The sequence below is a fragment of the Vicia villosa genome, linkage group LG7, assembly GCF_029867415.1.
Source record: "Vicia villosa cultivar HV-30 ecotype Madison, WI linkage group LG7, Vvil1.0, whole genome shotgun sequence".
Taxonomy (NCBI): Eukaryota; Viridiplantae; Streptophyta; class Magnoliopsida; order Fabales; family Fabaceae; genus Vicia; species Vicia villosa.
This window is the reverse complement of record NC_081186.1, coordinates 85,136,996-85,160,696: the sequence shown is the minus strand read 5'-3', so window position 1 is coordinate 85,160,696 and position 23,701 is coordinate 85,136,996. Positions and strand designations below refer to the sequence as shown.

Sequence of the window (23,701 nt, the reverse complement as noted above, 5' to 3'; positions counted from 1 at the left end):
AGGGTTGAAAAGAAAATATCACATGCATAAATTGAAGGCCATGAAAAATTCTCTAATTTTTTTTTAAATCAATAAAAATTTGATTAATTCAAAAAGTCAACAAAGTACAAGGCGATCACTAAGGATCCAGCCCCAACAGATCTAGAAACCTAAAAAGACCAAAGAACCAAAAACCCACACACTACATCATAAGAGAAGCTATGTGGGTTCTGAGCTTTCTATGAGCCCAGCATCTATACACTATGGTATCTATGATTTCTTTACCAATCCTATTAACATTCACATTGTTTCCAAGAACAGTATTATTGCGAAGCTTCCATCCAGCATAAATGGTTTCTGCAGCAGCACACCCAATAATTTTCGCTTTCCAGGTCTTCCCCTTACACATTCTGGTAAGCCAAACAAGTTCAGTATCCCATTGCTTTGGATCATGTTGGATAGTTAACTAACTAAGAACCTCAGCCCAAATGTTCTTCATCTTGTTACAGTCAAAAAATAAGTGTTGAATACTTTCCTGATTCGAGCAGAACTCACAACTGTCATTAGCTAGCATTCCAAACTTCTTCATTCGATCCTTGGTGGCTAATCGACCATTACAAGCAAGCCAAAGAATAAACATTGCACGAGGCCTTGCAATGTTCTGATACATAATATTCCTCCATGCTACCTTACTATTTTGACTCTGCATCACCCGATAGACCTCCCTCATCTTGAATTTATCTACCAAAATCTGCTGCAATTGCATATAGTCCCCTTGTTGCTTTAGCACCTGTTTCAAGATCCAAGAGAAACTGTCCTTACATTCAGTCAGCAGCACATTCTCACCTTTTAAATAGAAGGCATGGATCCACTTGATCCAAAGATTGTCAGATTTTTTGCTAAGGTTCCATAGTAGCTTAAGCATGCAAACTTTATTCCAAATCTCCAAATCAACTAAGTTCATCCCTCCATGCATCTTCAATTTACAGACTTGCTTCCAAGCTATGGGGGATTTTCTGGATAAAACATTGGTGCCAGTCCACAGGAAGCTTCTATAGATACTATCAATTTTCTGGAGCACAACTTTGGGGAAGGGCAGACAGTTCATCCAAAAGTTAACTACAGCAAATATAACACTTTGAACAAGTTGTAATCTACCAACATAAGTTAGCATTTTGGCACTCCAATGATTAATTCTCTGCATGATCTTATCAATCAAGGGCAAGTAGTGTTTAATGGCTAGCTTTTTACTTGTGAGGGGAATGCCTAAATACCCGAAGGGGAGGGATCCCTCCATGAATCTAGTCATCTCTTTGATTCTGCTCCTTGTAACTTCATCTACTGCACCAAAATAAACAAAGCATTTCTTAGGATTCATCCTTAGACTAGTGGACTTAGAGAACTTCTCAATCTGCTTGAGCATAACCTCCATTGAAACAGTGTCTCCTCTAGTGAAAATCAACAAATCATCTGCAAAGGAAAGATTTGTTATATTAAGCTTCTTGCATCTTGAGTGGTACTTAAAATTAGGGATCTTTTTAAGCTGCTGCAGAATCCTGGTTAGATACTCCATAAGAAGAACAAACAGTAAAGGAGAGATGAGATCTCCTTGTTCGATCCCTCTCTTGGCCTCCATGACCCTAGTGTACTCTCCATTTAGGTTGAATCTGTAAGAAACAGTGTTTATAGTCAACATTATCCATTCAATAAACCTGCAAGGAAAACCAAATTCCCTAAGTATGCTTTCAAGAGCTCTCCAATCCACCATATCATAGGCTTTTTGGAGGTCTATTTGAATCATACACTTTGGAGCAGCATTCTTCTTGTTGTACCCCCTAATTAACTCATAGGCTAACAGGACATGGTCATGTAAATGGTGACCCTTCACAAAGGCAGCTTGATTGATATCTACCAAAGAGTTAATCACCTTCCCAAGTCTAGCTGTTAAAATTCTAGATATAATCTTATATACAATTGTGCAACGAGATATAGGCCGATATTCCTTAATCATCTTTGCTTCAGGGGTCTTAGGAATGAGGGTCACTATGGAGCAGTTAAATCCTCTGTGAAGTTTTCCCTTAATAAAGAATTCCCTCACTACAGCACAAACATCATCACCCACAGTTTTCCAAGCATGCTTAAAAAACTTAGAGCCATAACCATCCAGTCCAGGGGTCTTGTTATCTCCTATGCCCTTTAAAGCATCAATAATCTCCTGATTAGTGACTGGCAGAGTTAAGAGTTCCCTTTGTTCCATATTCAACTGATTACCCTGCCTCATTGCAGCTATATTAATACCCTTCAAGCTACTCTCAGTTGTTCCATGAATGGTACCATAGAATCTCAGAATCTCTTGTTCAATCTGATCTTGAGAGTGTAAAACTGTACCATCCTCCTTAGTCAGAGCACCAATGTAATTCTGTTTCTTTCTAGACTTTATGGAAGCATAGAAATATACATTGTTCCCATCACTTTGCCTAAGCCAATCTACTTTTTCCTTCTGTTTGAGATCCATATCCTCAATGTCTCTCCATTTTATAAGTTGACTGGTCTAATAAGCACACTGCTAAAGAAGATTTGTATTCAATCTATCTACAGCAAGCTTATTTTGTACATCATCCAACAGTTGTCTAGCTTCATCAACTTTGCCCTTGATACCCTGCAGAGGTTTACTCAAGTTCTTCATCACAGGAACCAATCTCTTCAGTTTAAGCCAAAGCATGTGCATAGGAGATCCAGTACAAGGCTGCCTCCAGTTCTGTTCCACAACTACCTGATAACCTTCTATTTGAGTGGTGCAATTTCTAAACTTGAAGTGTCTTTGAGGTTTTAAACTGTGCTTCATTTCTCTGAGATGCAAGATGGCATGATCAGAAATACCAAGGGGCCTCACCATCAAATTCAAATTAACAAATTTGCTCAACCATTCAACATTTCCTAGGACCATGTCTATCCTAGAGTATATGATGTTGTCTATTTGCTTATTAGACCAGGTATAGTAATCACCTGTACTATCCATCTCGGCCAGCCCTATATTCCCTATCATGGCCTCTAGATCTTCAAATTCAGCTTCAGTCACAGTTCTGCCACCTATTCTATCTTTTTGCTCGTAGGACATTATTAAAGTCACCCAAGAGGACCCAAGGCCCTTGCTGGTGTTGATGAATCTGCTCAATATCCTTCCACAAAACTCTCTTATGCTCCAATTGATTCAAGGCATATATAGCAGTGAGCCAAAAAAGGAATCCCCCAGTTTTATCAAAAACCTCACAGTGTAAGAATCGGCTGGTGCTACTATGAAACTTAATGTCATACTAAGTATCATTCCACATTAGCCAAATACGACCATTGCAGTGTTTGTCATAATTGTCTAAAACCTCACCCCTAAACTTGAGTTTATTTCTCACAGCTGCAGCTTTATTGATCTTAACTCTAGTTTCAATCAAAATAACAATATCAGGATTAAGACTTGAGAGACAGGAGCTAATCTCTAATATCTTACCTGCTTTATTTAGGCCCCTGACATTCCAAGAGATTATCATGTAACTTCTTGGATCACTGCAGCCTCATTCAAAAGACTGAGTGATTCAAACACATTTGGACTGAGCAAGGATTCAGATGGGCCTTCCCTGATCACCTCTTTCCCCTTCTTGCTTCTCTCTATAGTAGTCCACTTTGGTTCCTCCTCTACAACAATGCTCTCACTATTTTCTGGACTGATAATCTCCTTTTCATCTGTCTTGGTATCCTTTGGCTTCCATTGTTTTATAATTTGTTTTGGCTTTTTGTCACAATTATGACCAACCATTTGACATCTTTTACAATATTTAGGTTTCCATTCATATTCCACTGGCTGCTTCAATTTCTTCCCCTCAGTATCACGTATGGTAATCTCTGAAACAGGGGTTTGAGTAATGTCAATTTCTACCACGATACGGGCATATGATACTCTTAGTCGGTTTGTTGTGCATTCATCAGTGACAAGAGGATTACCCAGTGCACTGCCTATCTTGCTCAAGCTTTTTTTACCCCAAAGATACAAAGGTAGATGAGGGAGCTTGACCCAGATTGGGAGAGTACGCAACATATCCCTCTTCAAATCAAAATCCGGTGACCAATCCCTCAAGAGCATCAGCATATTGCGTATGGTATAAGGCCCTTTCATAAACACCAATTCCTTGTCATCATAAGAGTGAAAATGCAGAATGAAATACCCCTCATCATTATAAAACATATCTGGCATCTTCACAAAGTTCCAGTTCTTCATCATAAAATGTTTCACCATATTCATACTCAGATCACTCCCTATCACATACATGATAAGAGCAGATTCCCAATACTTCAATTCATCTATGATGTCCTCCTCCTTAATTGCAACCTGAACTTCTCCATTAATGAGCTGCGGAGCGACAAATTCCATTTGCATACCATTGGAAGGGTTCCTGTTACCACTGATAACATCTACCCAGAGTTTCTTGGTAGTATCTACTTTGACTTGCTCCTTCTGTTGTATCTTCGGAGTGTTAATCACATCTCCCAATTTAGGGTTTCCCTCATTCACTACAATGGGGGATTCTTTCTCTTGGACTATCTGAACGCTTGATGTCGAGCCTCCATTGTTATTATTCTCTATCGCCGTATCACTACGAGATGGTTTAGTGCCACGATTAGCTTGCGGAGGAGCCACCTTCTTCGGCCGTCCCCTCCCTTTGCCACTCATGGTCGAGAGCTCTCTTGTTAAAATTTTCTAAAATTAAAAGGGAAGAAGACAATCAAAATATTATTGGTTTTTTATAAAATTAAAAAGGAAGAAGACAATCAAAATATTATTATTTGTTCTCTTATTTCATTTCATTACAATCATACTAGTTCATAAATCCACAACTACTAGGTTCTTGAAATAAAACTTAAAAAGAAAAATCAAATTATTGGGATAATATTACAATAATCAAATGACATATAGCAACACATTAAATATTTTAGATATTTGTGTATTCTCCTGGGTCTTACAATTGATACACAATCTTCTAAACTCATATAATATTATAAGCAAGTTTTACTTTTTAGTTTTATCGGATAATTAATATATTTAATCTATATATAAATTAAAAATATTAATTATTCAATAAATCTAAAAAATAAATTTATTTATACTATTTACATGAGGGAGTATAAATATTTATTTATCCTCTCGGGTCTAGCAATTCACGCTCTAGTGTACATTTACAATGATGGTTCTTAAAGCACTTTATTTTCAAAGGAGATTGGCAATAGATTTTGTTTTTACAATCTGAATCTTTAAAACATTTATAAGCATGTGCTGCAATAAAAAAAAACAATAATGTTATTAAAATGAGATCAAATACAATGTATAATATAAAGAAGAAAATTTAAAATGGATGAATAAAGCTTACCTTCAATATTCGTTGAAACAAGAAATAGAAAGAATAAAATAATCATAACATAAACAAACTTTATCATTTCTGCCATATTTCTCTTCGTTATATTTCAAAAATTATTTTCTAACTTTATAGTTCATGAATAAAAGTATATTCTCTCCTTTTATCAATTGTTAATTGTTAACACTTATGGAGTTGTAAAACAAACGATAATAGTTACTATATAAAATTTAAGTACATGTGGTGTTTGTCTCTTCAGCATATCTAAAAAAGATGTCACATAAAACTCTTGTAATCAAATTGCCATTATGAGAGTATGAAAATTTCATAACTTATACTAATATATTTATAGATTGATGGAAATAAATTTTGTAACGGTCTAAATTGTTTAACTCCATAAGAGAAGTTACTCAACACTCGTGTCCAAATTTTACTTACACATTCAATTAATTTTATTATTTATGTTTAGCTGATTCATATGACTTATGAATTGCATTAAAAAACATATAAAAATTATAGAATCGATTGAAGTATTTGAAAGTGGGACGATTAAAAACATAAGAATAAGTCAGTTTGTTGTTTAAGAAAATTCTCTGTAAAAATAAAATTCTCTTTAAAAACTTCATAAAAATAACTTTTGAAAGGTTATGTTTAAACACTAAAAATATATAAAATAATCATTTGAAATGTCTTAGTTAAAAATAATGGCTCGAAAAAAGTTACAAAATTAGATATAAGATAAAGTCCAATTAAGCTAACTCAGTTGGTAGCTATAGAGAAACGTCATATATAGACGCGAGAATGAATACTAATGCAATATTAAATTTATTATTTTGTTCTTTTTAGAAAGATTTATCAGTTATTATTAAATATAAACATTGTTCCGACTTGAAAATGGTGTGTTCACTTTTGGGTTGGAACAACAAATTAATATAAACACAACTATTAAATACTTGAGAAATTGTTAATCCGATATAAAATACACCATTTTGAATAATACTAAATAAAATATAGAAATAACATGTAATGAAATTGAATGCAATACATTTAAAAGAGACGAAAAAATGAGTTTGAGTGTGCGAAAAAAAAATTTGAAAGAATTAATTTATGTGGCAGTATGAGAGTGAGATAAAAAAAATACAATAAAAAGACTAATAAAGTATCCAAATAATATGTTGGTTAGACTTGTGGTTAAACTTTTTTAAAATTTTAAATAAAATTTTAACTTACATGTTTGGTGACTCGAATCAAGTGTTTTAAATATTTATGCAATTTTACAAAGTAAAAATATTTTGTGAAATACTAAATCGGGTCAACAAGAGAAATTTACCTGATACCCTGCATCTTTCAATTATGACAAAACTATCCTTGTCATTATTTTCCTTATTCAAGAGTTCATGTTTGTAAAAGAAAATCACTCAAAAAATTTAATAGCCAATTCAAAGAATTTGGTAGATTTATTTACTGACCTAGAATTTTTATTTTTTTTTGCATTTTTATCGGATTTTTAAAGACTACTATGAGTTTTTATCAAACTTTTCTAAAAAAAAAACACATATCTCAATTCATCATGTTCTCCTTATATGCGTTTGAGGTGGATGATTCTTCTAAAGACGCTACCTAGTTCTTCACCATTGACTTGATATCTTTTACTTACGTGTTTTATTGGAACTTTTGAAAATCTTAATCGAAATATGGTATCTATGAGTAATTCATTATATGTTTTAATTGACTACATTCTGTTAAGATTCGTGGGCATAACCTGTAAAAGTTCATAGTTTATAGTCAAAATTTCAAGAGACTCTCACTACTAGAAAATTCGCTTTTAGTAACCAGAACAGTGACCAAAAATTTGAAAAATCGGTCACTAAATTTATCAGTGACTGAATCTGCGACCAATATTTTGCAGTAGCGAAAATCCTGGTCGATAGTCCGTCGCGACCATCTCAGAGACCGGTCTTTAGTGACGGAATTTAGAGGCCAAAATATGAGACTGATGTCAGCGATCGATTTCAAATATCATTTTTGTGACTGATTTGGAGTTAATTTCTCTGCTCATTGTGACCAAGTTTGCGACCGACTATGAAGCATTGTATGGTAAAATCGATCTTTATTTCCTTCTCTTTTTTTATTCTTATTATTAATAATTAACAATCCATGTAAGCAATTTTTTAGATCTAATTTAATATCTCTAAAACCATTTCATACGCACAAAACAATTAAACATGCACAGAACAATATGAACATAATATGTATTACTAAGTACTTATTAAAAAATATACAATCAATTCAAAACATAACTAAACTAAGTTATCACTACTACACTTACTACACTTACAAGTATCATCAGTGAGTTAGTCTTCAACATAATCAGACACATACAAAAGGGGGAATAAATCCCTTTCAATTTTACATACAAAAAGTCGATATCCTACTTACAAGTATGTTTAGTACTTAAACATACTAAAGTAAGTTGCACCATTACACTTGTCATTTTTTTACCTATTTCTTCACTGTCATTAGACACATCATTATTATCACCAGACATATCACCATTATCATCAACCACATCATCCTTATCTTCAGCCACATCATCTTCATGAACTTGATCTCTAATATATGACTTGGTTTGAAAGAGTAAGCTTTTCATAAATTGTTTCAGCATATCATGAATTTCATCTCTTTCCTTTCTCATTTATTCCCCCCATCAATTCTAATTGCTTCCCTTTCAATTCCCATTTCTTCAAATTCATGTCTTTACACCCATTCAATTGACAAGGAACTTAAACCATAGTAATTTTGCTTGCTTACAAATAAAGAAGATCCACTCTCAAGACCATATACATGTCATTTCCTTATTCTTGCAACCTCGGTCCACACATCAATTTCCTTTGGTAGCGGAGTTCCTTGCGAAGATCCATGTTGGGTTAATTCTTTCCATCTACGTTTATACTTTCCCTATTGACACAAATAAAAGGCTAATTAATATTTTAAAATTAAGTAAAATAAAATGAAATGGACATGAAAAAATAAAAAATAATTAAAGTTGAGAACTCATAACATAAACATGTTCCGATCTTTGATCAACCCAAGTCTTAATCTTGCGATGGTGGTGTGTGAACAAACAAATCTGCAGGAGTGAGGGAAGTGCCATTCAGTTCTGTCTATAACCAAACAAAGAATATGAATTAGAATATAAGTCAAAGAATAACCAAACTTTGCACATATATTTAATAACAATTTTGCACATATATTTAATAACAAAAGATAAGTATGTACTTCTGTAGCAACCAAATGCACCAGCCACTAAACACATGGAATTACATAAACACATCAACTCCTAACAAATATATATATAACTAATAGAAAAACAATCAATTACACCAACAATTTAGAATCTTAAGAAAAATCTATCCAGAAAATGCATGCCTTAAACCACCCTACTCGAGAGACACGCCAAAATCAACTAATCAATATAGCACCGAAACTGAGTTGGAATGCTTAAAAACAACTGAGACGAAATCTTAGAACCTCCAAATGCCACCCAAAGCTGCCATAACAGAAAATATAAAACAACACACTTATTACGCAATAACAAGTTGCACCTCCACATGCTCTACTTATTTATCTAAACAATGTGTGCATACAAGCTAAAAAGTACCACATTGTTTATTCTATGATAAATGATCTTGAAAATATTATTGTTACTGAATGTTTATCATGAGGATAATACATAAACCACTAAGCGACTTGATAAAAAAAACTTAAGTTAAATAACTAGACACACGACAATTAATACTAATGTAATATCAAATTTAAAATCTATATCTAGTTTGTTATTTTTAGAAAGATTTATCAATTATTAAAATATTAAAAATAAACATTGTTCCGACTTGAGAATGGTGTGTTCACTGTTGGGTTGGAACAACAAATTAATACAAGAGCAACCATTAAACCCTTGAGAAATTATTAATCCAATATGAAATCCACCATTTTAAATAACGCTTAATAAATTATAGAAGTAATATGTAATGGATTCGGGTGCAATAAATTAAAAAGAGGCGAAAAAATGAGTTTATGTTTGAGTGTGAGAAAAAAATTGAAAAAAATAGTTTTTGTGGTAGTATGAGAGTGAGATCTAAAAAAGAAACAATAAAAAGACTAATCCAAATAATATGTTGGTTAGACTTGTGGTTAAAATTTTTAAAAACTTAAAAAAAGTTTTCAATTTACATGTTTGTCGAGTCAAGTGTTTTAAATATTTATGCAATGTCATAAAATTTAACTTAGAAAAAATATTTTGTGAAATATCAAATTGGGTCAACAAGATAAATTTACCCGACACCCCCATGTTGGTCTGTCAACCCCGCATCTTTCAATTATGAGAAAATTATCCTTGTTATTATTTATCCTATTCAAGAGTTACCATTTGTAAAAAAATTCACTCTTAAAAAATCTAGTAGTCTATTTAAAGAATCTGTAGATTTTTTGACTGAGCAAGATTTTTTGTTTTGTTGTATTTTTATCAAAATTTTAAAATACTGATAGAAGGTTTAAAAAAAGATATGAAAACTAGCTAAGAGAACTTGAAACACAAACAAAGCAACCTAAGAGAACTTGTGATATTCAATTTTGTAACTTATGGTTTCTACTTTCTTTGTTTCGAAATTGGTTGCTGGTTGCGTGTTTTGCTGAAAGGGAGGAAGCATGAACAAATATGGAGAATGGTTGGGCAAGTGGAAAACTTGGGCTTAATAAGGTGCTCAATAAAAAACTGAATGGGTAACTATATTCATAGGTTTGGTTCACCAGTTTGGAGGTTCCTAACTATATTCAAGACAACATGATATATTCCCCCTTGAGTCCCACACCACATTATTGTGGACTGATTTGAGAAATCGGCGCCTAATCCAAATGATCGAGTGCTCAAACTAATAATTGGGAAACTAGGAAGTTGTTTGGGAGATACATTACACACCTTTCATCTCTTACTTCACCCCTTATAGGTCCTTTGTAAATATACCAATACAATACAAAACTAACAGGTACTGGCTTCCACCACTTGAATCGTTGGTGTAACGTCAACCAAATTGACTTTCTCATTTGGGTTTCTACTCGGAACATGAAAAGGAGGAAAACTTTAAATGTACATTGGTGAAGCTGATGAAGTTGTTTAGATCCGAGACGTTGCTTTTGAAGGGCATGGTGATAGATCGGAAACTTGCCTTGATGAATGCCATGGAATGTGTGTTCCCATCCTCATGTCACCTATTGTGTGTATTCCATATTTAAAAAAATGCTAGTTCGGAATGCCAAGAGTACGTCAAATTTAATAAGCAAGAGCATGTTATGGATATATGGAACAAAGTCATATGTTCAGATAATGTGTTTGAGTTTGAACAACACTTGCAGCATTTTTGAGGTAGTATATGTTGATATACCTTAAGTTGTTAAGTATGTGCACCAAACATGTTTGACATCATATAAATAAAAGTTTGTTACTACATGGAGTCTCCAAGTCACTCATTTAGGGAAAACGACAACAAAGAGGTAAATCCTTGTGAGTTTGATTTTATTACACATATATTTATCAATTTATTTATTACATATTTCTCTATTAGTTTTATTAGGTTGAGTATGCACATTGGATACTCAAAAACATGTTGAAAACTAGACGAGGAGATTTATGAAGATGTTGGGACGTTGTGACCACCATGTCGAGGCTGTAATTAGGTGCAATCAGAGTATTGTTTAAAAAAGTTTTGCCAATATTGAACATCAGTATAACACTTCATTCTACTCGAGTTTGCACATATTCGCATCGAGAGAGTGCATACGACACATTACAAAGGAGTTGGAAAGGGTAAAAAGAGTTGGTGGTGACAAAGTTTCATGCAGTTGCTTCATTAGGACATCACATGGGTTACCTTTTGTATGTAAATTTGCAGGCATTCAAATACAAGGTTACACTGTTTCCATTAGAATTCATTCACATGTTTGGGAAGAAATTATACATTGAAGATTATAAAGTCACTAAAGAAGATAATGGAACGCAATTGGACTTAAACGAAGAATGTGAAGAGTCGAAGAGGTATTTCAGCAACTTTAATATTGTTGGCCAGATGTGGTAATGAATTTTTGTTGGACATTTAAGTCATTTCATTATTTTAGAAGGGGGGTGCCAGGGTTAATTTGGGGGGTGGTAAGTTAATTTCTCCATGAAAAGATTCTTATGTCAACAAGATTATTTTGGACCAAACATAATAGGCCCATTTAGTAAAACCCGAAAGCATGCTCCATCTAATAACACAAAAACCAAACCCTGTTTTTGTTCTGCCGCTAGTTCGTGTTACTGTAAAATCCTTGTTCGTGAAATCAATTATCGCACACTCGAAAACTGAAAAATCACACTCAGTGTTAGAGAAAAATATGGGGAAGAAATCGAAAACTTCAAGGAAGGGTAAGAAAGCATGGAGAGCTAACATAAGCACCGAAGAAATCGAAGATTTCTTTGAGAAATCAACAAAGGACGCTCTTTCCGGTGGTTCTCTTCAAGCAGTTTCCAGTGATTCCCTCTTTTTCGAAGACAAATCCAAAGGTACCAATCTCTCATTTTTATCATATTCTTGGAAAATTGTGTATTCAATTACTGATTTTGCTTAAACAGCTTATTTGCAACTTATATAGCACAAGTGCTTATTAAAATAAGCGCATATCAATAAGGTCTCATAAGCGATTTTTATAATGCCAGATAAAAGAAATTTATATTGTTTTTATATAAATGTCATAGGTTGTTTTTATTAGCTAAATAAGTTCAAACTAATTTATGAAAAATATCAGATGTTGTTTTGATTCAGTCTCCCAAACAGTGTCATAAAGCTTATGGCAGTAGATAAGCTCAAATAAGCTCATCCAAACAGGCCCTTATAAACAGCCTTGTTACTATTACCCGGTTGATTTGTGGTGTCGATTCAAGTAAGCCCATCCAAACTGGCCCGTATAATCAGTTCTGTTTCTATGATCCGGTCAATTTGTTGGTTGGAAAGTTTGGTAGAACATTTATTAACCTGAATTTGTATTCTTAATGATCCTTGAATGTAAAAGAAAAGGTGTTAAATTTTAGTTTATGTGGAAGATGGAAAACTATAATAATCCGTGTTTCTAGTATCTAATTGTTTTGTTGGTTGGTGTGTGCTGTTTTTGTAGAACATTCAGTTTTTAAACCTGAATTTGTATTATTGATGACATAGAATGTTGATTGATATGAATTTTACATGGCTAGATCTTGCTGTAAAGAAGAAGATTGAAAAGCACAGAGAAAAAGTCCTTCGGGTTGACAGCGTGCTACAGAAAAACCAGTTTGTTGTACCAGTTCCATCTTCTACTCTGAAGAAGAGCTCGAAAAACCGAAAAGCTGCGCCTAAAGGTTTAGTCACCAATCAAGATAGTCATAAGGTCAGTAAGTTGTTCTTCAACGCTGCAAAGTTGAATAATAGTATGTTCAGTTTTAAACATATTTGGATTTTGGACAGAATGTGACAATTTTTTGTCTTTAATAATCTAATCAGGATGGGTCCGTGGTAGATTCTGACGTGTTTGATATGTGGGGTGATAAAGGTATTAATTCTAGAACATTCAGTATATCTTTTGGTTATAACTAAATCATAATGTGATGTTAACCTTAGGATTCTTTTATATTGTCACGCAGATGAGGACAACAAGAAGGTGAAAAAGGTAAACATTATTGCATTGCAGATTAGTGTTCCTTTGTTTCTGCATATTTTGTGTGACAGTTGATATTGATAACATGATTGCTGCCTGTTTGACAGAAGTCAAAGCCGGCTCATATTGCAGCAGTAGAGGTTGATCCTCCAGGATGCTCTTTTAATCCTACGCATGAAAGTCATCAGGTAGATTTTCTAGCTTTTAGTGATATTTGTCTTGTTATGATTTACGATAGAGTTTTAAGATTTTTTTTCTTTAACCAGGATACATTGGCTACTGCTGTTGCCGAAGAAATGATTAAAGTCTACAAAAACGAATTGGGCCCTGAACCGGTACCTTTAACTGTTCCTGGAGAAGCTATTTCTGAAGAAGATGTGAGTCTTATCGTAATATGTAATTTCTATAATGATGAAAAAAATTCAAAATTTTGAAGTTTTTGGTTTGTGAATTTATTTGTCTAGAGATTCAATACATTCTTATTCTTTAACCTTGATTTTGATCAGATGTATTTTCTTGATGTGGATGATGGGAACGATGATGAGAGTGATCATGAAAATGAGGGTGAAAACGGCGATGCTGCGTCAGAGAATAAGTAAGCTATCCTCAGCTTAGTTAGTCTCTCTCAGCTTAAACATTGTTTTATTTTCTAAACCCAATAGTGTCTAAACGTTTTGTGGATTTGTGTTGTTTTAATCACTATGGACAGGCCTATCAAAAAAAAGAAAGTGACTAGAGTTGTGTTGAATAAGAGAGCTCGACACAGAGCACAATTGAGAAAAGAAGCGGAGGCAAAGAGGTTGAAGAATTTCTCAAAAGAAATTGATAGGTAATATGACCATTTCTCAATATCATCTTCTTTTTTACTAAAATAAAAGATAAATGATGATATTTAGCCATCTCTGGTTCTTATGAATACAGCATCCCAAAAATCTTTGCTGAAATTAAGAATGAAGATGAGGAAAAAAAGAGAAAACTTCTGAGGCGACAAACTGCTAAACAAGAGAAGTTGAAAGTATGTCCACCTCGCATAGGAAAGCACAGGTAAGCATTATTTTGTACTTCCCTTATATATTACTTTTGAGAAACTTTTCCAATTGAGTTAATGTGGTGCTTCTCTATTTTACCCGAATCTGCAAATAAATTCTAGAGTTATAAGTCTTACTAAAGTTCATATATACCAACTTTATTTTTGTAACAGGTTTCAACCTGCTCCTACTCAAGTTTTATTAAGTGAAGAGATAACTGGATCCATCCGTAAGCTCAAGGTAGACTTGTATTATATTTTGATCATATTGACTCGGTTTATGTAAACATGCAAGTATGTTTTCCTAAGTTTTCCTATTTTTTGCATACACAATTAGGGTTGTTGCACCCTTATAAAGGACCGGTATAAAAGCCTGGAAAAGAGAGGGTTGATTGTTCCCAAACCCAGGAGGAACAGGTTAGTTTAAACTGCAGTTATGTTTATTATTATTGTGTGTGTATCTATTAACGGTGTAAAACTAGTTTATCCTAGTGATTGCACACACCGTATTTTCTCTCATGTTTAACTGTTTGTACTCTGAAAAGATGTTCAAAATCCTAATTTTTTCTAACAAATACTAAAGCAGCATCCAATTAAGTTTTTTGAAGGAAAAATCAATTTTCATAACCGCCCGAGGAAGCAAAATCAGTTTTCATATCCTCCCTCAAAACCAATTTTCATATCCTTTTGCAGGCAGAAGTTGCTGTCATATTTGTGAATTTCAAGATTTCAATTTGGAATTTGAGAATATTACATTTACAAGCAGGATTAACCAATTCATTTCCTTCCACATTGTATATATTATTGGATTTTATTTTGCAATTTAGAACACTGACTGTATTATAATTATGCATTGTACAGGTAGAGTCCTCTTCGTTGTTGGCTTCCATAACTTAAGTCGGCCCGCATTCAGCAGGGCTTGCTGCTTTGTGGCTAGAAGACATGGATAACAGGCTAAAACAGTTTTTTTAACTGAAACTTTTGTCTATGGCATGGTTGTTGTTCCTGTCTCAATTTTGTAAGAATTTTCAGTTGCAAGAAAATCAATATCTAATGTATTTTGTATTTGATATCTCGCTTACCATTTTACTGGAAAACAATATATTTATGAAGATGATACGTTGACTCGCAAAAACTTATTTTTTGCATTGCTATTTTCATTGGCTTTCTAACCATCAAAACTATTATTGCTGGAAGTTGATGGTTGGATCTTAACATGCAGAAGATTTGTAATCTTTCTTTTAAATAGTTTGATTCATGAATGATTTAAAGAGTGTATTTTTAGTTCAAGTGGGGGGATAATATGTCCCAATTTGATTTTTTTTGCGATGCCTAATTTCAACGAAGTCTGTCTAGTTGCAAACACAGCTTTTATTGTTGATTCACCTAGTTGCAAAATCAGCTTCTAAGGGCAATGTACCTATCATGTTGTCTAATTTTTGTGAGAAATTATTCAAATCTTGGAAGCCTCCTTGGCAAGGGGAGGATGGTTCCCCACGGTAAATGATTTATGCACATGGACACTTATATGACATCTGTACAACATGTGTATGACATGTGTCAAAAAAGTTAGACTAGTGTTGGAAAAGTCAGAGAAGCCTAAAAAAAAGACTCTTTCATTTTTCCGACACTCGTGTAACATTCATATAACACGTCAAACTAATTCAATAACACTTCAAATAAAGACTAACTAGACTTTAAATGGACCATAGTAATTCATAATTTGTGCCGAAAGGAATGGACACTGGCCAAACATTGTTCCTATCTAAGAATCAAACCCGGTATTCTTTGGATTGCGTCTTTAGACGGAGCTCCTTTACCACTGGAGCCTAAGTGCTTGTTTGTTTGTATTTATATGTTAAAGCCTCACACAAACCAAAAACTCCAAATAATTCACTAATAACTCAGCTCATTTACACTCTTGCTAGACATCAAGTCGAAATAATTAGCTAGAAATAAGCATGTAGGCCACATTAATAATGTGAAATTAATATACAAACAAGTAAGTAGATAGTAACAAGACGTGGACTAACAAGAATCATACGTTCTCTCTTCTTTCTTGGAACCAATTAATTTGACTAGTAACATTTGAGCCCTTAACCACGTTCTCAAAATGGAAGGGAATCCAAAGAATTGATAAACCATGTGACAACTAATAATGATAATGCATGAATATACAACACATATGCACTTGACGAGGTCCTTTCGAATTAATGGTTTCAAATTTTTGGTACATTATTACATTGCGATTGAACATGTTGATACTTCTTTTGCAAGACATTATTCCTCGCAGTTCACCAAATTATTGAGAAATGCTATAATCACCCATCTCTAATGTTTTATCATTAAAATTAGATTTTAATATAATTCATTTTTACAAAACCAGCTTCTAAAACGAGAGATGTCTTTTAATATGAAGTATTTTTAAACTTTATTTATAATCAATATTGAACTTGTAATCTTTCAAATAATTACTCTGTCATCTTCAACCTTAATTTCCTTTGATTACTGGATTAATTAATGTGTAAGTCTTATTTCTTGGTATTCTCGAATAAGGTTTTTTCAACCACAAACTTAACTTTCAAGAGTTTAATGGTTAGGTAGTGAAAGTGTAAATAGTTTTACATTGTCAATCAATAGTAATAAATTATTCAGTCATGTTATATCAGTAATTTAAAATTTACAGTCTAATATGGCGGAATATATGGTGGTGATTGATTGATGGTGGTGATTGATTGACAGTGTAAAATAATTTTACATGTAAGTGCATATCCCATTTTCTCAACTTTAAATTTAACATATTTATATTTTTAATAACATGGTGTTGATTCGTTGAAGGTATGATGCATATACTACCTGGAGATCCACAATTGATCCACGTCACAGGCGATTACTCACCATAGATTTTATCTAACATCCTATGCCACAATGTTTTGTGCTATCCTCCACGTTGTTTGAGAATTTACTGTCGCCAATCACTGTTTAGTATCCTTTGAGCATACTTTCCCTATTTTAAAACATCTCCCCCACTTGTTGAGATTTTCCTTTGTAAATTCATAATGCTTTACCCTTTTTGTCGTTCTGCCCATGAGTCTATATGTCACCATGGTGACCCTTATCGGCCATATTTTCTTCATTGCTCGTCTAACATTCATTTCTCACTAATCCTGATGAAATTTTGCATTGTTCCCGAGGATTTGAAAGGGTTATTTTATGGCCTTTTGTCATAGGATTAAAATCTATTCTGATCCTTTGGTTGGACACAACCATGTGCGCCTCATTAACTATTTGCAAGTGCTTTTCACCCTAAGAGACAAAACCTAAGGTGCTTCTAGTGTATTTTATTATAATAAGACTTTGTGGACAGGGATGACTGGTATATGAGATTATAAAAATAGCTATGAAGGTCCCATGACTTCCTGTGGGCAGTCGATTGAGGCTCCCATTTCTTAAGAAGGTAAGAGGATACTTGTCAAAACTCCGAGAATCAAACTTGGACCCTATCAAAAATAAACTATGAGTGATGGTTCTTTGGCAATGGGGAAATCTCTAATAATTGTTCCAAATGAAGACCTTGATGCTAGTTTCTTTACCCATCACACTCAAGCCATCCTTTCCTTCGGATCTTACGGCCATAAGTGCTCTCATCCCTAAAGTGGTTCCTCAGTAGATTGCAGATTTGGGACCTATGGATCATCATTTGGTATTGGCGGAATATCTTCCCTACTTAGAAAATCTGATGACATTGATTTTACATTTTCTTGCTCCAGATAATGTCCAGATGCTAAGTGAAACACAACTTCTCAAAGAATTAAGTCGCACCATATTTGATGCGAACTCGAATAATTATGCCTTTCAGTTTTCTTTTGCCTACTTTAATGAGCATAGGAAATTGTGAAAAAAAGATCTCCATTGTATTCGTGCAAATAAGAAGAGAATCATCAACAAGCATCAAACGGTTGAAGGTTACCTTAAGGAACACATCCAATTTTTAGACGAGGAAAAACTTCAAGATGATATCTATTGTCTTCCTGAACGGCAGAAAGGGACGATTGTATATTAGATAAAGTAGCTTGTGCATATGTCAAAGATTTATTCTTTCTTGTTACGCCCCTCACCACGAGTGTTACCTGGTTGACTAATCAACCAGGGAGATTGAGGGAACTCAAGGCATTGCCTATCCTGGTAAGAGAAACAAAAGTTTTATGTACTTCTTGCAGTTATGTATCCTTCTAGAGCGTTCGACTATAAATACTCTCCTCGACCATCATCTTCTCATTGCATCGTTGATCAAATAGGAAGGAATCCTAATGACCATCACTACCAATCCCAAGAATAGAAAAACACGTAGGGTATAGTACGCCATATTTAAAAGTTTCTCATGAAGAGCCTTGCCGACCAGGATGGCAAGGTAAGAGAAATATTCTTTTAAAGTTGACACCCGATGCTCTTTTGGGGTACGTGGACCCGACCTTGCCAAAAATGCAGGAGCTTAAGGATGCTACACACCGACGGTCTTCAAGGGTTATTAAAAACACCAAAACCTTCAGCAGGCCTCGATGAGGCTTCCCCTCGAGGACCTGACTAAGAAGGCCAGGGTAAAATCCTTGTCATTCTAGATGGAAGAGGAACATTAATCGGCCTCGAAGTGTTTTAGGGACTAGCAACAGCTAGAGTGGGTCAAATTCTCCATCTTAGTTAGTAGATATTTTCATTATGCTTAATCAAATATACAAATAATGGTTACCAAAATTTAAAAGAATCACAAACAACCAAATTGGCGAAAGAGGGTAAGGATGTCTAAAACTCATAAAAAATGATCTTCCTTTCCTCCTTGATACGAGCGTCCATCAACAAGTGGGTTTCAGTAAGCCGCTCAGACGTTTCCGTGTAGTCGCGTCCTAAGGAGTGACACCCCAACACGACTCAACTCTTTAATAAAAGCAACCATCTGTTTCTTTAGATTCTCTTGGTACATATCACTCTCCTTATAGACATATGAAACAAGTCACTTTTTCATTCCCCATCAAACAATGACCTTTGTTCCAGTACTTATGAAACAAGTCACTACCCCTATCTTTCGCTTTAGTCCCTATGGAACATACTTCCACATAGGCCTTTTGGCAGAGAGGTGCGACCATGAAGAACTGAATATCTAAATACTTTGGGTTGCTCGAAAATGCTTTGATATAACGACTAACTTGTACTAGAGTAATAAAGCGACGACTCTGCATCTGGTTTGTTAAACTACGTTGTACGTTGTACACAATTTCAATTTCAATTTCAAATTTCATCCACTATTCTCCTCCATATACTAACTTGAGCGTTGGAGTGTTAACCTTACACGTCAACCCCTTATTCATTGCATGCGAGGTTCAAGTCCATCATTGCTCATCACAACCACCGTTCTCCGATCAATTCCGGTTCCATAACAAAACAATTTTCATTTTGACTGTTCATATTATTAAATGACGAGATATAATTCATTCTATTATCTGATAGTCATTCTTTCACATCCTTTTGCTCATATCAGACCTTTTTTCCCAACAGGTGTAAACATGTTTGATAGGTCCTAAAATCTACAAATAATTGATATTTATCTCATAACATCATTTGATGTCACTTTGAATACAAATGTATTCCTCTTGGTCCTTTGTGACTTTGTGGATTATCTTTTGTTGCCTTCTTAGAAGAAATAAGATCATTCTTCTTTGGACTGTTTACTAGATTGGGCCGGCTAGGAACAATTATTATCAAAATATTTTTTTATGTTGCATTTTTATGGTTTTTTAATTTTCTAATAATTTTAATAAAAATGTTTTTAATAGTTTAAGATTAATTTATTACATTTAATTTTTTTATTAAAAACATTTACATCATTTTAAAAATACACAAAGTTGTTATTCAAATTTTCATATTTTTTCTCGTATCAAACTTTATTTCTCTTTATTTATTTATTTATATTTTTTCATCAACTAAATAAAGAAATTATTATAAGTGATTATTATAATAATAAAATATTAAAATTAAAAACTAATTTTAAGAAAATAATTAAAAATTAATTTTATTATAAGTGATTATTATAATAGTTGGTCAAACAATTTTTTTAAGAAATTAAAAATTAAAAAATTATTATCAAAACATAGTTGGTCCCCATTTATTTTTTTAAGAAATTAAAAATTAATTTTATTTTTATCAAAACATAGTTGGTTACACAATTTTTTTTTTTAATTATTATAAGTGATTATTATAATAAAAAATATTAAAATTTAAGCATTTATAATAATCTGAAATTTCCTATTAAATCTTTAACAAAAATTACTATTTTACAATTTTGCCATACAGACAATAACGTCTACAACAATCTAGACACACAATCTCCTCAACTGTCGTACATGCGTCTAAAATTCTCTCTCTAATTATAAATCTATCTCTCTTTATCTAATCTTAATTTCTAGATATAAACCAAACACAAAATTTCAAACTTATAGGTGGTCCTTCTAAAACAGCTTATAGATGTTATTGGACATAGCAGTCACACTTGTTCCTACGGCTAGTATAACCATAACAAGTGCTATAATCTTGTCCTTTCTCGTTGAAATACCATGAATATCCCTGTCATTTTTTAACAATAAAAAAACATGTTAATGATTTTCTTATAGATTAAAATGAATATTAAGAACAAAAAACAACATTAATTACCTTAAAACAATAGAACCAGGGAAAACAAAGGAAAGACAAACAGATGAGGTTGATCCCATAAACTGAAAAATGTACCAAATATCCGGAATCGCTACAGCAGCAGTGTAACTAAGAGCCAACAGAGCGAGTGTCAAGATCATAAACCTCTTGTTATCTGTGGCTAACAAAGGCTTTTTAGGGAATAGAAATTCATCAACGTTGGTTCTCAATGAAAAGTTCAGGACAGGAAATGTCAACAAGATATGTAAAGCATAGCTTAAACGGACCAAAGTATTGAGCAAATGACCGAAAGATGAATCAGCACTTCGGTCGAAATTGATTAGAATGTCTGATTGAGTTGAATCGCCGAATAAAAGGTAACCAAATAGACCGATTGAGAAGTATATTAGTGCACATAGGATTAGTGCTATTCTAACTGCTTTTGTCAGTTGTGATGGTTTTCCAAGCTCAAATCCAATTGGATGAACTGCAAGTAAAAAAAAGTTATTAGTAAAATAATCGATTTTTTTCATCGCTAAATCACTAATGCAAATATTTACCATTAAAATGAAATGTGTAGGATGCTACAATGACCGGAACTGCAGTGAAAAGATCAAAGAAAGATGAATGTGTGTCCAAACGAGGGACCAGTCTAGGTGTCTGTGTTTTTCCTTCGGCAAGAGCAATAATTGCCGACACAGAACATATTGTAACAAATGCCACAGCCAGAAGAGTTGCTACTGCAGAACTGAACTTCAATGACTCTGTAAAAACAATAAATAAGACAAAATTTGATTATAGTATCTAACATTAAGTTCATTTAATAATTAATTGATATCAGGTTTTTTATATAGATCAGATAAGTCTGTTATTCAATAAATTCGAGACTTACCTACGCGTCGGTACAATACCAATGGAAACAAAATGAAGATCATGGTAAATATTAAAGCAAACTCTCTTGAATTCCACCAATGAACCCCAAACCATTGTTGCAAAACACCCAAATGTACTTCTCCTTCAGGATTATTTCCAGAAAATACATCCGCTGCAAAATACATCAAATAATACACAATTACAAAAATATCCTAATTCAAAAATTTAAATAAAATTTACATTCATGTTAGTCCTCTACATTTTTTTTCCATTTTTTTGTATAGTAGTCTGATGATCAGATTTTCACCAATAAATAAGATGTCGCGAATTCAAATAATAAAATGTATTTTCTTCTATTTTTTTGTCTAGTAGTCTGATGATCAGATTTTCACCATAAATTAGATGTTGCGAATTCAAACCACCATCATGCAATAAGATGTCTCTGCATAAGTATCAACTGGACTGAACTTGAACCTATTGAAAAAATGCATTGTTACTTACCCATAATAATTTGGTACATAATTAAACACCCCATATTATTAATCACAACGGCAAGTCGAGATGCAGCAGCTCCTAAGGGGCCAAAAGCTTCTCTCATAACTCCAGAATACGTCGTGGTTTCACCCGAACGCGTAAACCTCATTAAAAATTCAACAGAAATTTCAGCCAGTAAAGCTATCACCAGAATCAAAACTAACGCCGGAATCACACCGAGAACCTTCAGAGTCGCCGGAAGAGACATAATTCCGGCGCCAATTACGCTTGTTGCGACATTGAACACTGCACCTGACACCGTTGCGGGTTTCGAAGTAGGATTGGATCCTGACAAGAGAGGCGCGTTTGCTCCGATAACCGGCGACATTCCGGCGACAATGGAAGAAAAGTTTTGAGAAAGTGTTGTTGCTGTTTTGTCTTGTTTTTTGCCAGATGAAGTTTTTATAGGGAATTTGTATTTATTGAAGTATTTGAAAGACGATAATGCCATCATTGAAAATAAATATGAAGATTTAAGTGAACAATTGCAGAGGGTGGTTTTGTAAATTGAGGTAGATACTGTGACAGGTAATTTTGTTGTTGGTTGTTATTTGAGAATAAAATGACACTTGAATTACATTTTGATGAATTCTTATCTGCTCAATTTATATATATATTTTTAGTGTTCAATGAACAAAGACAATTTGAAAACTTGATTAAATACATCACTGAATGTATTTGGATGGAAAAGTGGGTTAGATGACTCATCTGATAAATATTGTTGCCTTCCCCTTATTTTTGGCATATCATTCTCTTAATAGAAAAAATATTAAAATATTATAATTAAAAATAAACCTGATAATTAATAAAATATTTATTTATTAACGGAATATAATCATACAGTGAATAACATAAAGTCGTCTTACATTTTTCACATTGACTAAAATGACTTTATTTTCGCTAACAAAGTGCTAAAAAAATGAGATTATTTGTTATGCAATATCAATGTAAAAAATTTTACAGAGTCAATCTATCACAATTATTATTAATGATTGTTTTTGTTATAATTAGACCAAAAGTCAAACATAATTTAAGATTTGACGTTACGATTTTTACACTGTTCGAGTATTCCAATTAAATTTTTGAAAATTTTTCATGCAAAAAAATCGATAAGCCAATAAATTTTTTTGATACACCCTATGTGTTCACTATTATAAGCAAATATGTCTTTTTTGATAAATTTGACAATTAATGTATTTAGTCGATATATAAACTAGATACATTAATTGACAAATAAAGTAGAAAAATCAAATTTATTTATAATAGTGACCGGATTGTGTATGCGTTTTTTATTGAAAAATTTATAAAATCAGATAAAATCATGTTAGTTTCCGAATTAAAAAAAGAAAAAAGTTCATATGAATATGCTTATATAAAAAAACAAAATTAACACCAACAAATTTTTTGATAAATTTGATATGTTTGTGTTTTTCAGGTTTTTTTGAAAATATGATAATTCATATATGATAGGCCACTTAAAAGACGA

At 33.2% G+C, this 23,701-nt stretch overlaps 3 protein-coding genes across 3 annotated transcripts; 1 reads left to right on the top strand and 2 right to left on the bottom strand.

Moving 5' to 3' along the window:
• Window positions 1-3,517: 3,517 nt before the first annotated feature.
• LOC131619563 (uncharacterized) lies at window positions 3,518-4,399 on the bottom strand. Its single transcript, XM_058890651.1, has one exon. It carries the CDS (start codon window positions 4,397-4,399, stop codon window positions 3,518-3,520), a length of 882 nt encoding a protein of 293 aa, XP_058746634.1.
• Window positions 4,400-11,709: 7,310 nt separating this feature from the next.
• LOC131617661 (ribosome biogenesis protein NOP53) lies at window positions 11,710-15,241 on the top strand. The gene is made up of 12 exons (XM_058888918.1): window positions 11,710-11,976; window positions 12,661-12,833; window positions 12,947-12,995; window positions 13,087-13,112; window positions 13,208-13,288; window positions 13,367-13,477; window positions 13,607-13,695; window positions 13,810-13,929; window positions 14,022-14,144; window positions 14,302-14,368; window positions 14,465-14,544; window positions 14,989-15,241. Exons 1-12 carry the CDS (start codon window positions 11,808-11,810, stop codon window positions 14,990-14,992), a joined length of 1,092 nt encoding a protein of 363 aa, XP_058744901.1. The 5' UTR covers window positions 11,710-11,807; the 3' UTR covers window positions 14,993-15,241.
• Window positions 15,242-20,588: 5,347 nt separating this feature from the next.
• On the bottom strand, window positions 20,589-22,681 carry LOC131617660 (amino acid transporter AVT6C-like). Its single transcript, XM_058888917.1, has 5 exons — window positions 22,183-22,681; window positions 21,701-21,853; window positions 21,369-21,572; window positions 20,830-21,295; window positions 20,589-20,742 (listed from the first exon to the last, which is right to left on the bottom strand). Exons 1-5 carry the CDS (start codon window positions 22,667-22,669, stop codon window positions 20,628-20,630), a joined length of 1,425 nt encoding a protein of 474 aa, XP_058744900.1. The 5' UTR covers window positions 22,670-22,681; the 3' UTR covers window positions 20,589-20,627.
• Window positions 22,682-23,701: the final 1,020 nt, after the last annotated feature.